The sequence below is a fragment of the Etheostoma spectabile genome, chromosome 13 (assembly GCF_008692095.1).
Source record: "Etheostoma spectabile isolate EspeVRDwgs_2016 chromosome 13, UIUC_Espe_1.0, whole genome shotgun sequence".
Classification (NCBI taxonomy): domain Eukaryota; kingdom Metazoa; phylum Chordata; class Actinopteri; order Perciformes; family Percidae; genus Etheostoma; species Etheostoma spectabile.
The window spans coordinates 5,161,799-5,175,285 of NC_045745.1; the positions used below are offsets into that span (position 1 = coordinate 5,161,799).

The 13,487-nt window shown below is 41.9% G+C and overlaps 1 protein-coding gene across 1 annotated transcript in view; it reads right to left on the reverse strand.

The window, feature by feature from the left end:
• srrm3 (serine/arginine repetitive matrix 3) overlaps nt 1–13,487 on the reverse strand; it is an 85,971-nt gene that overhangs the window by 35,693 nt on the left and 36,791 nt on the right. The window contains exon 2 of the mRNA XM_032532690.1: nt 1,898–2,214. Within this exon, the coding sequence (XP_032388581.1) occupies nt 1,898–2,202 (305 nt within the window). The 5' untranslated portion in view covers nt 2,203–2,214. The remainder of the gene's footprint in view (nt 1–1,897; nt 2,215–13,487) is intronic.

The window sequence follows — 13,487 nt, forward strand, 5'->3', positions numbered from 1 at the left end:
TTGTTAGGATGTTCTTGTGCTGTCTGTTTGCCCTCTTTGTTAATTGTTGTCATGGAAAATCTATAATCAAACTTCAAAGGAAGTCATTTCCATTTTGACGGTCTACGTCATTTATGAAGTATTCGATTGCTAGCTTTACCAATCTATTACGCGACGCATCAAGGATGTTTGTTCCCAACCTCCCATGATTTCACAAAATACCACCGTCTCTCCCCCCCCCTATGTCACCCTGCACTTTAAGAACCCCTTTAGCTAATATTTAGTTACTTACTCTCGTATACTGCCATGTCATCACTTCATGCCATTAAATATTGCAGTTCAAGTAATTTATCATGTCTATTACATGTAACTTTGATTAACATTCCCATTAGATGCCAGCTTACCGCTCTGTAGCTAACGCTATGTGGCAAATTCAATCGTGGGATAGCCCAGCGCTCTTATCAGTGGTCAAAACAATAATTATAAAAATAACTTTTTGAATGTTGTTGTAACGTTCTAACACTACCATAGATATCACTGTAGCTCGGTGGGTGGCATGAACCACTTGTCATAGTAGCACATCGTAGTGAGATATTGATACTGATTCCAGCTCCTGATAATGCATGTAGACTGGATCCTATCCCATTTTCATACCATGCTGCTAAAAATGGCCATATCAATAAAACACAGCTGCTATGCACCATTTCCTAACAAAAACACGGCCCCTTATGTTTACTTCACTCCTCCGCAAGGGCTTGGGTTGTTTTTTTTCTTCAATATTGCCATGAAAATGACTTTTGGCAGGTAACAGATTTTGAATGTAATGTTTCGGTGCAGCTTGTGAACTCAGGCACCCTACAGGTACGTTCCTGTCAATGTCAGGTTCACTGCTCGCACTCCACACAGCTCGGCAATAACCCAATTGTAAACCAACGATAAACAACTGCTGTTTTGCTGAAAATGGTAATGTCACTTGACATCAAACACCCAGTGCAACTTGGGTCACTGACTCGCTTGGTGAGTTGTTGTGCTTAATACATATCGGGCTTCATGCAAGAACATTTTTTATTCTTATCCTAAAACTTTTTTCCCCGCCAGGCTCGCTCGTGCAAGTCTTCCAAGTCGGATTCAATAAAATCTCTTAGCACAAACTTAATAAAATGACTTGCTTCAACTTGCTGAATGCCAACTGTGCATGAGAAGCTTTCATAAGATGTGATCATTAGCATAATTGATGGACCCAAATTGCTATAAAAGACTACATGTTCTGCTCCGTTTGGGGACAGACAAACATGTCACCAGAGATTAACAAGAAATATTTCACGCTTCGAGGCTTCCTGTTGGAATTCAGCAGACAAAAACGCAGCAGACGTAGCGGTGTCTGCAGTCAGATTAGAGGACTTAAACAATTAGAAAATATGAATTCAGCTGCCAACAGTATGTCATCACTGCTGTACCGTGACAGAAATAATGGAGAAAAGCTTTGAGGTAATGTGAGAGGCTAAAACGAGCAAACGCGGGCATTTGTGGGGTTTCCTCATGCGGGGTGCAAAAATTCTTTCCCGAGAGTATTTTGCAGAGGTACCGTTACTGCGTCTGGAGCTCAAGATGATTGCGATCGGTTTAAAGCAATGCAAATCACCCTGAGGGATTTTTTTCCCCTATCCCAGAATGCATCTGTGGTGTAGGGAGACCATGCTCCGCAGCGCTGTGGAGATAAGTCGGGCAATGCGAGACTAGCGAATATTTAATAGTTGACAACTAAAGGGTTCATCTTTGCAGCTCTAACTAAAACTACTGAGCAATCTTGATTAACGTGACACGTATTACTTATAAAAATGACAATTTAACTTTACAAGTGGTCGTTGCATGAGGCCCATGGTATTATTGTCAGTGGTTGCTCATCCCATGCACTCACCCCTGCTCCTCCATCATCTCCTGGAGCTCCATACATTTGAGCTCTACCCTCCTCTTCCTCTCATGGTCCAGGATCTCTCTGTGCGGCTTCTTCACCAGGACGGGCTCTGCTTTGGGCTCCTCCTCCTCCTCCTCCTCCTCTGTACCTGGCTGTCCCTCCTCTGTTTTAGCCTGTAGGACTGCGTTCTGCGCCGGCCCTCCCGATCCTGCAGCTGGTCCCGGTCCAGGTCCCGACCCGGGGACTACGGGCTGGGCCATCCCATTTGCACCATCCTTAGGAGATGGCACCCTCGCCGCATCGTACATGATTCCTGAACCCTGTGGAGACACAGATGATGGAGAGAAATGGTCAGATCAACACTGTAGTCTGCTGGATTTGGCAGTCTTATTTCATGTTAATGATTTAACATCTAATCTTTCCAAGAAGCCTCATTTGGGAGGATTCTTGGCTGTTGTTAATTTATCACTGAATTCTATGCAGTGAGAGTAGTGCTGAGAGTGAATAATTCTTATTCAAATGGCATACTTTTAGTATTATTTAAAATTTAAACATGATTTGCTTTGAAGACTGAAGAGCCCCCTGAAGGCCCCATTATGGCCTCTGAACCTGTTTTTCACACAAACACACCCATGTAGTGTCGTATTCAGATGGACAGTACGCCACAGACACTGAGAGGTGAGCCAAGATGTTAATACCTCTGGACAGGCTGCAGCGTTTCTGCCTGAACTAAGCAGTACCCTTTGAAAACACTCACACACATCAAAATGCTGTTCACACATGCACACACACACACACACACACACACACACACACACACACACATACACTCAGTACATGTAGACATGGTTTACCACAGACAGCGCTGGCAGCAACTTCTGCTCCATGAGTCAACAGCCTAGTAGCGCCTAGAGACAGGTTAGATTTGGTCCACTTGTCTCATGGACCAAACTGTAGACCAAGGTCATATACCCCCATACATGCGGGGGGGGGCAATATTTGTTCAAGGCTAACGATGTGTCAAACCATTCTGAAAAAAGTATTGTGGTGCTGCAGAGCTCCAGCCTTCAAACTGAAGAAAATATCTGTTTGGTACATATCCTCGTAAAAATACAAATGACACTATAATCCTTTTCATTTTTTTTACTTGTAATATTTTTCAATGAAAATGAGAATGGAATGGGAAAAAAATGTCTTTGTTTAATATAACTTTGACTTATTTTCTTGTTTCAACCCTGTGTATATTCTTTGGTTTTCACTCGCTCGACCCTTGTGTTTGTGGCTCGTTGACTGATAAAGGATGAAGTTGTCATTTTGGTGATCAAAAAAAAGAAGTGTTCCAAAACAAGTGCTGCGTGGACCGGGCGCTGATTAAGATGGATTGTCCTGTTATGGCCGCTGTAGAACATGCAGGACCAGGGGAAGGACTTCATGGGCACACGAGCCTCGGCTGCCAGCATCGCTCACCTCCCTCTACGACTAATGGCTTCATTTTTCACCGAGGAGCCAAAAACACATATCTGAGGCACTTCATCACTGTCACACAAAGGAGGAGTGGAGACAGGAGGACACCGAGGCTCGATGGACCAACCTCACGAACTACAGTCACATCTCATCCCCAATTATTTCATCCAATGATTAAGGAGTGTGCGAGCAGCTTGTGCCATGTAGTCCTGCGGTTCTCTTTATCTGGTTCTGGAAGTGTTTGACTGGTTAATAGGGATCTGTTTGGTTTTGAAAAGCTGCGCCATGGTAAGCAAACCGTGGATGTGTCCGTAGCGCCACAGCTCTCGGCTGACAGAACAGGTGGCAGGACGGCAGGAGGCTTCATCGCTGAATCAATTTTACAGTAAATCAGTAGTTGATATTCCATGACAGCAATCTCTCATCTGCACATGCTCGGCACACAGCAGCTCTGTAGAATATTCTTTACAGGTCCCAGACCATGCTCCTTTTGGGTTTCTACTAATACCTTTATACAAGATTTAATGTTCAAAAAACACATTCTGTCACCTTCTGTCTGAAACGCTCCGTTTTAGCGTCTGTTTCTGGCCCAGTCTGCTCTGATTGGTCGGCGTTTTCGGCTTTTCTGCATCTGCACTCTCTGATCCTCTGCCCCGTCATAGCAGCCGGGAAATGACTGTAGCAGCACTTTCTACCTATATATTGTATGGTTGTGACATTACAACTGTCCAGAAGTCCTGATGGCTCATTTAAAGGCACAGTTTCTAAACACGGGCTGTGTGCATTTCTCTGTGGATTTAGCATTTAGATAATACTTTATTCATCCCAGCAGTTTCCTACAGCAGCAGTTTCCTTCAATAAAACGTTCACAGTATACGTATAGCACCTCAGCCTGCTTTATAATAAAAAAAGACAAGGAATTCTCACCTTTTACAACATGGGACCTTCAAAAAAAATGACATTCAGGGAGACAGGAACAACAAAAAGGCCCTCTGTCTAAGATGGGTCAGAGTCAATTCATTTGGCCTTGTTTTTTGCTAATTGAAATGTCAGACCCGTGACAACGGATTGCTCTTTCTGCTTCCTGTCTCACATTCTTTTTAATTAGACCAGGTGGTCAGTGGCTGTGAAAGCTTGAGCTGGACTGCTCCGTTCTAGATCTTTTAGCCGGAGGGGAGGGCCGTTGCTAATCCCATTTGTGCTAGACATCATGTCTTGGCTGCCGGGTCGCTGCTGGTAACTACCGCACCGCTCTCACCACACGCATCTGACCGAACATATGAAGCTGTTTGAAATTCAGCTGTAATAAGACCATATCATCTGAAAATCTGTGGGGAAAAAGACCCTTCCATGTCAAATGGAATTCTCCACAACGACAGATGTGGGAGTCAGAAGCTGCAGGGCCGAGCGCCCGTCTGTTAAACCAGGCTGTAAATATCAAGGCATCTCATTATGCTAATGCATCATTCCTTTAGTTCCCAAGAGGGGGATGCAAAAATCAGTTATCTTTCAAATTAAGACAACTAAATCATTTAATTGTGCAATGAAAAAAGAAATCAAAACAGAAAGGGAGCCTTGTCAGTGAGCTGATAAGGCGGCAGGGCACACAATTAGTCGTGTGTGAGTCCTCTGCAGGGACTGAAGGTTATCTGGAGCCACTGTATCAAAGGTGGCACCAACCTCTCGTGCTAATTCTGCGAGGGCGTAGAAGACTGTCACATCCCAACAAACACTGCTAGTAATTAGTCATTATGCTTAGGGAAGTTGTTAAGCCACATGCACTAATCACTCATTTCAAATCACAAAGAGATTTAACATGTAATACTCTGTGAAAAACAAAGAACTGGAAATAAGATGGTTTTCTTTGGTAGGGGGCATGAACAAATCCAGTAATGCATATAGTAATCATTGTCACCCACTCTTTTATCCCTGTTTACTGAATGTGTGCACCTGCTGATTTGCTCACACCTGGTGCTTTATATTATTTCAACTCATTCCTTTGCCTATAACTTCCATGAACAAGGCTTCTAGTGAGAATGCGCCAGATGTATTAAAGGCAATTTACATTTTTTCTAAAGATGAGTGTAGAGCTGCACAGTCTTAGTCGATTAGACAACTAATCGGTCGTTTTGGTCATGGTAGACTAACATTTATTTAGTCGATTAGTCATGTTTTATGCTTTTTCCATGCTGAATGGCTTACTTCCAAGAAATCTATGAGCACATTTCTGGTAAAAATAAGATTTAAAGTGGTGCTTTTTTGCATGATTCTTTGTGGAGAAACTTAATTTGACAGATCAATTCAACTAATCGATTAGTTGATACATTGAATGAGTGTTAGGAGACCAAGGACTGCACTCTACGAGTGCCTTGGACTTTTTTTTGATGCCTACTGGATTTAATGTTGTATTTTGGAGCAATGACAGTGATTGCTCGACAATAAAAGAGCCAATAGCTCAAACCCTCTCTCCACTGAAAGAAAAGAAGATGGTTCCGGTTGTGAGTATTTAACCTTTGCCCATGCTGTCTGATTGATTGGACGCTGCTGCTGCTATAGAGGCCTCTGCTGTGTCGAGCTGTCTCCCCTGCTCACAGCTAACCTTATACAAAAAACAGGCCTACTGTTTGAAAAAATCATAATGGGTTGCTGTAATTTCCATACAAGGATCATGATGTCTTCATGGCACGGCCGCTGGTAGCCCACACAGGGCTGGCTCATGTGATATATAGTAGATGGATCACGCAATTAAAGCTCAATTAATAAGGATAACATTCACCGTGGCTGCACAGTGAAAAAATCGTTGTCTCATTAGTAATCTAATGTTGCATTAGGCTAATGAGACATTAGGCTGGACTTGAGCCACAGTGTGGTTATGCTTTTTTTCCATGGAGGATTTTATCTGAATATATCCCGTCATATCATGGCATAATTGGTACTATACACTGTAGCCCCTGTGATTTGATGGATAGATAATGAGTTAACTGCCTGCATCATTAGAAGCAAATACACACAAGGAATTGTGTATCTTAGGAGATCCCAAATTAGGAGAAATGAAAGCGTGATTTTCTGTGTGTAATGACATCATTTATTTAGCATTACAATCTATCGCCGCAATACATTTAACAGGTAAGAAAAACATACTTAACATATTAGACGGCTATGCATTTTGAGGAAAATAAATACTGCAATGGATGGATTTTATTTTGCTTATTTTCTAGAAATTTGGTCTTGTTTTCACTTGATTGCAGTGAAAATATAGGATTTCCGTCTATAAACCAGTTACTAGATGAAACATTACAGCTTAGCATCAACACATCAGTACTTAGAAATCATTACAGTCATTGTCAATTGTATCGATGTGGGAAGAGTTTAAGCAATTTGGTACTATTAGTTCTCCATCAGTGGTAGAATATGGGCATCTCGTTTTTTATACAGCATGTTTTGTGTAACTAATTATATGAACATTGCACACATGGTAATCCTACACAGTAGGACACTTTCAGTACAGAACATACTGTATACATGGCCATCTGCACATGTGGTCTTGATAGACCGGTTATTGTGAAGACAGCATGCCCTGTATGTACTAGAAGACAGTAAACAGATTGTTATGTGAATCTTATTCTGCAGTTATAATTTTATGTTGTGGTTGACTACAGTTTGCAGTTGACTGTGAGCAGAGGAATTAGATTATTTTCAGCCAATATTGATCTGTGTATCACCCAACACTGGCATAAAATCAATAATGAAGGTAGAAATGTGTCTTCAAGCGCAACTCTCGCCAAAATGCAACCTAGGGTCTTGTTGTGAATGTACCACAGTCAAATTTAGTTTAAAAGCATAATTAGGACGGAAACGCCACTTTCAAGATCACTATATTAAATCACTAAGAAGACCGACACAACATGAGTGTCAGGTTCATAACACTTTACCTTACTGCAGAGAAATATGAAATAAAAGACTTATAAAAATGAATTTCTCTGTCAATGAGACTTTGCTCCAAGTACCACCAGGGACTCTACACATGAACTCAGCACGGAGAACATTGTTTGTGTCCACAGAGTTTAATAAAAAGAGGTTTTAACAACTCACTGTAACTGCCATTATTTACGCTGGCCGCCATCTTGTCAGTGTTGTAGATTCCATTCCACCTGCTACACTCGAGAGGAAACGACCGAGAGGTGGGACCGGGCTCCTTCCAGCCACTTTCCTCATCAAAAGCCAAATCTCTCCCTCTCTACGCCTCCACCCCCATTCTTTTAGCTAGCTAGGTCACTGTGTGTTGTGCACAAAAGGCTCCAATGATTGGGTCTCATGCAGCGGCGGCTGCACCTCAGTCATGATTGCAGGGTGGCAGTAACAGGGGGCCTGACCCTGACTGAAACTGCCAGAAAGAAGATGAAAACCCATCCTGGGTGGCTACTTCTCTCTTTCTCAAAAAAAAGAAGAGAAATCTGAGTCAATGTAGGTGTTCTGAATATACTTTGTGTGCACAAGTCATAGTAAGACCATGAGCTGGGTACAGAATTCAATACTCTTTTAAGGCACAGACTGAATTGACTGAAGTTATTGATTATTGAAAAATGCCTCGTCATTCAATACGCAATTTTGATATATAAGGAGTGAATCTCATCAGAGTCAGTGAGCCATGCAGCATGCTTGAATTGAGTAACAGTAACACAAGAAAATAAAAATAATAGAAAAAGAAAACCGCTAGGGGCTTATAGAAGGAATGTCACCTAATGGAGAGAAGAAGAAAAATATATATATAATGAGCAATTACAATTAAAAGTCTACAAATCTACAAATTGAAAATAAGTAAGCACTGAATTTAAAAAAAACAAGCATGAGGTTGGCTACATAAAACAACAAAGGCATAAAATAAATTAAAAGAATATAGATCAAGTGATGATGTATGGACTCATGTGTGCATGTGTGAGTAGTTGTGAGAGACAGGAAGGCCAAAACAAAATTCATATGAATCGCTCAGATCGATACAGGCAGGTAAGTGGGCGGCTGTGGCTCAGTGGTAGAGTGGTTGCTTGTCAATCGGAAGGTTGGTGGTTTGATCCCTGCCCCTGCAGTCATTGTCGAAGTGTCCTTGGGCAAGACACTGAACCCCGAGTTGCCCCCGGTGCTGCGCATCGGAGTGTGAATGTGTGTGAGTGTTTATCTGATGAGCAGGTGGCACCTTGTACGGCAGCCCCGGCCACAGTGTATGAATGTGTGTGAATGGTGAATGTTTCCTGTAGATGTAAAAGCGCTTTGAGCCGTTGTTAAGACTGGAAAAGTGCTATATAAATACAGCACATTTACATTTACAGCACATTTAAGTTTGGTTCATCAGAAAAGGCCCTGAGCCTCTTTTCATAATAATAAGTTACCTGAAATGCAGTGTTGACATAACTGTTCCATTGCTGTGCTCCCCTGTACAGTAATGTGTATTGTTGTGATTTAGTTTTGTTTTATAAAATTGGTATTAAGGAAAAAGTATTATTTAGGAACTGGTATTGGCCCCCCCCCCCTTTGTCTCCTATCTCCCGCTTTCCATAACACCTTTTCCTCCAAAAATAATCTACCCCTTGGCTGGAAGCTTGTGTTTTGTTTCTGGCACTTTGGCACCCGGAGGATGGGCTTAGCTCTCCCAAGGTCAGCTGTCTTCATTCCAGGCACGTTGGATTGCTGTTGGTGGGGGGGGGAGCCGCATCAACTTTCTTCTCTCTCTCTCTCTATTTTCTTTTTTTAAATCATAGTTGGATGAAAGTAGCATACAGAATGAGCAGGAGAGAACTAAGGAATGGTAATAGAGGAGGAAGCCTCACTGCTGTTTACCAAAGCTCTGCCACAACGAGACACTACTAAACATTACAAGAGAGATAGACTTCTGTTGAGAGGAGATCTGGATTTGGTAAATTCATGCCCAGGCACAGCCCACCATTCAGCTGACTTTATGAAAAGAGACGTGGGGGTTAGAATGAGTTCAGGTAGTTTCTGTTAAGTGTTTCATTTACTTTTCTGTTGGTGCTTTTGAAAGCTGCAGCACACAGAAGGTAGGTGTAGTTCAGAGAGGTTTTTACCCTATCAGGGCTAAAGCAGAAGAGGGGGAGGCCTGCGGGAGCCTGGCTGATGCTGAAGAATTCTAGCAATAGTATATATACAGTCCCTGACAAAAGTCTTGTCGCTTGTGTGCAAATTGACCTGAAGTGCCACTGAAATATTATTTCAATCAAGATTTATTTACAAGAAATGGCTCATTTTAATCCCAACAGCTTTTGTAATAATGTTTCAGTGCAAAACGAAATTGTCAAAAGTATTCTAATATTCACAGCTTGGTAATTTTTGCAAAGACATAAGTGTTGTCGCCTTGTCCTATGAGCTTCACCTGGGACTAATAATGGATCAATCAGGTCTCAGGTGTGTCTAAAGACAACCCCAGTACACTAGACCTTCAATCAACTGCACTAGAACCTCTGCAAACATGCCCTAAGATTCACCCTGAGACTAAGGTTGGATTATCAAGAGGCTGAAGACCAGATCCACTGCTGATGTGGCAGACACCTCCAACGTGTCTCAGCGTCAAGTACAGAGGATTAAAAAAAACATGTGAAGACACTGGAGATGTTTTTGACAAGCCCAGGTCAGGCAGACCCCGCAAGACAACTGCTCGAGAGGACCGTTTGTTGGCTCGAAAATCCAAGGCCAGCCCATTTTCCACTGCAGCAGAGCTCCACCAGACCTGGTCCCCTGAAGTCCCTGTGTCAACCTGAACAGTTTGTCGGATTCTGTCTCGAAATGGCCTCCATGGTCGAATCAGTGCCCAGAAGCCAGCACTAAACAAAAGACAATTGAAAAACCGTGTGGTTTTGCCAAGGCCCACAGCCTGCTAAAAGGATGGACGCTGGAGAAGTGGAAGAAAGTGGATTTTTCTGATGAATCTTCTGTTGAATTACACCACAGTCGCCGCAAATATGCAGGACCTACTGGAGCCCGCATGGATCCAAGATTCACCCAGAAAACAGTGAAGTTTGGTGGCGGAAAAATCATGGTGTGGGGTTACACCAGTATGGGGGTGTGCGAGAGATCTGCAGGGTGGAAGGCAACATCATAGTCTCAATACCAAGAAATCTTGCTACCTCTATATTCCCAACCATAAAAGAGGCCAAATTCGGCAGCAGGATGGTGCTCCATCGCATACTTCCATCTCCACTTCAAAGTTCCTCAAGGCGAAGAAGATCCAGATGGTCCAGGATTGGCCGGCCCAGTCACCAGACATGACATCATTGAGCATATGTGGGTAGGATGAAAGAGGAAGCATGGAAGACCAAACCAAAGAATATTGATGAACTCTGGGAGGCAGCAGGACTGCTTTCCTAGCTATTCCTGATGACTTCATCAACACATGGTCTGAATCCTTGCCAAACCGCATGGGTCCAGTCCTTCAAGCTCATGGAGCATACAAGATTTACATTTGGATCTCACGCACCACTATTAATTTGCTGACATATTTTATTATTTCAGTAAATTTGTTCAATTTCGTATAGGCGACAAGACTTTGTCTTGCCAAAATTTGACCTTTCTGTCTTGTTTAAATTATAAATCTTTTTTCAGTGAAACTAATTTATTTCAGTGCATTGAACATCATTTGGAGGGTTTTAGCTTTTCATAGAGCTATTTCTTACCCCAATTGATTAATTAAAAGTCGTTTAAGCAGCAGGTGTTTCTACAAAATAGATAAGCGACAAGACTTTTGTCAGGGACTGTACCTCTTCTCTCAGATGCAGAGCTCTGCAAAAAAATACACTTTGATTCTCGTAAGAGCTACTTTATGCTAACCTGACACGCCAGATGGTTTGTTACACAAAACCATCTGAGAAGCTGTCATTGGATGTAAAAGGGCAGGCCCTTAAAAAAATAAAAAAGCACTTGGCAGGTGATTGGATGAACCGTCTATCCCGTCCGAAATTGTTGTTTTGAAGGAACATTTGCAGCCGTCACACACACACCTAAAGCAGTCTCGTAGCTTCCAGACGCTGATTGGTTCAGGTTGCTGCTGTTTGGACTAGGGCTGCACAATAGATCCGTTTTTTGTCGTCATAGCAACAACTGGCATAAAAAAAAAAATATATATATATATATATATATATAAAAAAAAACACATTGCAAAAGGCTGTAACATTTTGAAAGACAACCAGAGATATTTTGTTAGTTGAAAGATAATTCCAGTAGGAAACTGCCCTTTAAAATGTCATTCTTGTTAGTGCTGCCTTTTAGATTCAATTCAATGTTCAGTTTGTTCTATAGGCTACAAGAATGTTGGAAATTCTTTTATTTGTTTTAAATTCAACAAGCAGTGTTGTATTTTAGCAGAATACTGAAAGCAGCAGAAAGGCAGAACTAAGCGCACTTTAATATCTGATCATTTATCTCAAGTAATATCGTTCATGCAATATTCAACAACGTCATCGCATATCACATATTTTTCTCATACCGTGCAGCCCTAGTCCACACATTACTGTTCCTTTTATATATCCCGCAAGATCTCATGATAGTGCGAGAATCCAGCTGTTGTGAAAGGTAAAATGGAGATAAGTATAGATAATACAATCGGGATGATAAAAAAGTATAAATCAACATACTAATGAGTGCTATGAGCGATATAGAGAGGTGAGAAGGCGGCTGAAAAATTGGGGCCTTTGGTGGAGGAACATCCTCGGGAAGCCCAGAGACAGAGTGGGACAGAAATAACCCTCCCCTGTCCCACATGTCACCACAGAGGAAGACAGAGATGCTGTCTCTAAGGTGACATCTGGGCTCATCCTGGCACACAGTTCAGCCGTGGGATGACACGCTGCAGGAACGCACCCACCAACCTCAGAATAGAGATTTGAACTGTTGGCCCCTCTTTGCATCCTCAGGGACCAAACTGTGCTTTTTTTTAAATCTCTCCTCGACTTTTCAGCAGCTTTTACGTCTTCTCCGGCAACAACATTCCCCCTGCACAAACTCATAACCCCAGTGTGTTGCCATGTGTAGTGTCTCAGGGGAGGAATGATTAGCATCGGATTGCTTCTGACGCGATTAGTGGGGTCACTGGCAGGGGAGGGGTGGGCTCAGGTCTTTATCCGGAGTCAGTCCCTGCCTGTCAGTACACTACATGTCACAACACAACACGGCCTCCTGTGTGATAACACGGAGTGGGATTCTGGAGGAGGGCAGATCCAGACCTCACCAATCATGTGGGAGTATTGATGATGCCAAATCTTCTTTCATTTTCTCTCTAAACCCATATGCATGATGAAAGGGAACCCCAATCACATATTAATAATAATGCTGTAACCACTGAAATTATCTGATTTAAAAAAAATAAGCATTTGGCAAAATGTTTCAATTAGTGTTTTATTTTAGTTTTTTTCAGGCTTTGAATTTTTAGACTTTGAACACCACATAAAGTGAAGAAATGCCAGATTTATTTTAGTATATTGGGTTTTTTATCAATGGAAATGTTGTGTAAAATGGTAAAATGTGTCAAGAAAAATCCCAATAGTCGAAGGAAAGAGATGCAGTTAGCTTATAAAGTTCATTGCATAGAAAGGCACAGCTTCATTTGCAATTCTTGTCATCCTGATCCTTACACCGGAGTTCAACGTCATAAGGGTTATAAGTGAAGATTTCAGTGACCATTGCAGTGACCCATTGAAACTGCATCACAAAACTAATGACATTGTTAAATTACTGGTTACTTTGCTTTGGTTACCCAGCACAGCTCTGTGAGAGGGGCTCAAACATAAGTGTAACTTTGCTTGGGGAGTTAGGGGACACACAAATCCGGGGGTCCTGTTTATGATTTAAAAATATTTACATATGTTAAGGGTCTATGGTGATACAAAATCCAGGAAATAATGAAGTTGATTATAATGACAAATTCGGCCATAAAGATTAGTTCTTAACTATGTATACGAAAAAGATTTCTTACTTTCTTTATTGTGTAATCACTAAGACCTATAAAATAAAATTATATCAAATGAATTTGAAAGTGTGGGGGGGAATATCCCCAGTGGAAATTACACCTTAGGCCTTAAAACAACTCGGAAAGCGCCAAAACCAAGTGTCTAGACTCCATCGGGGTGGG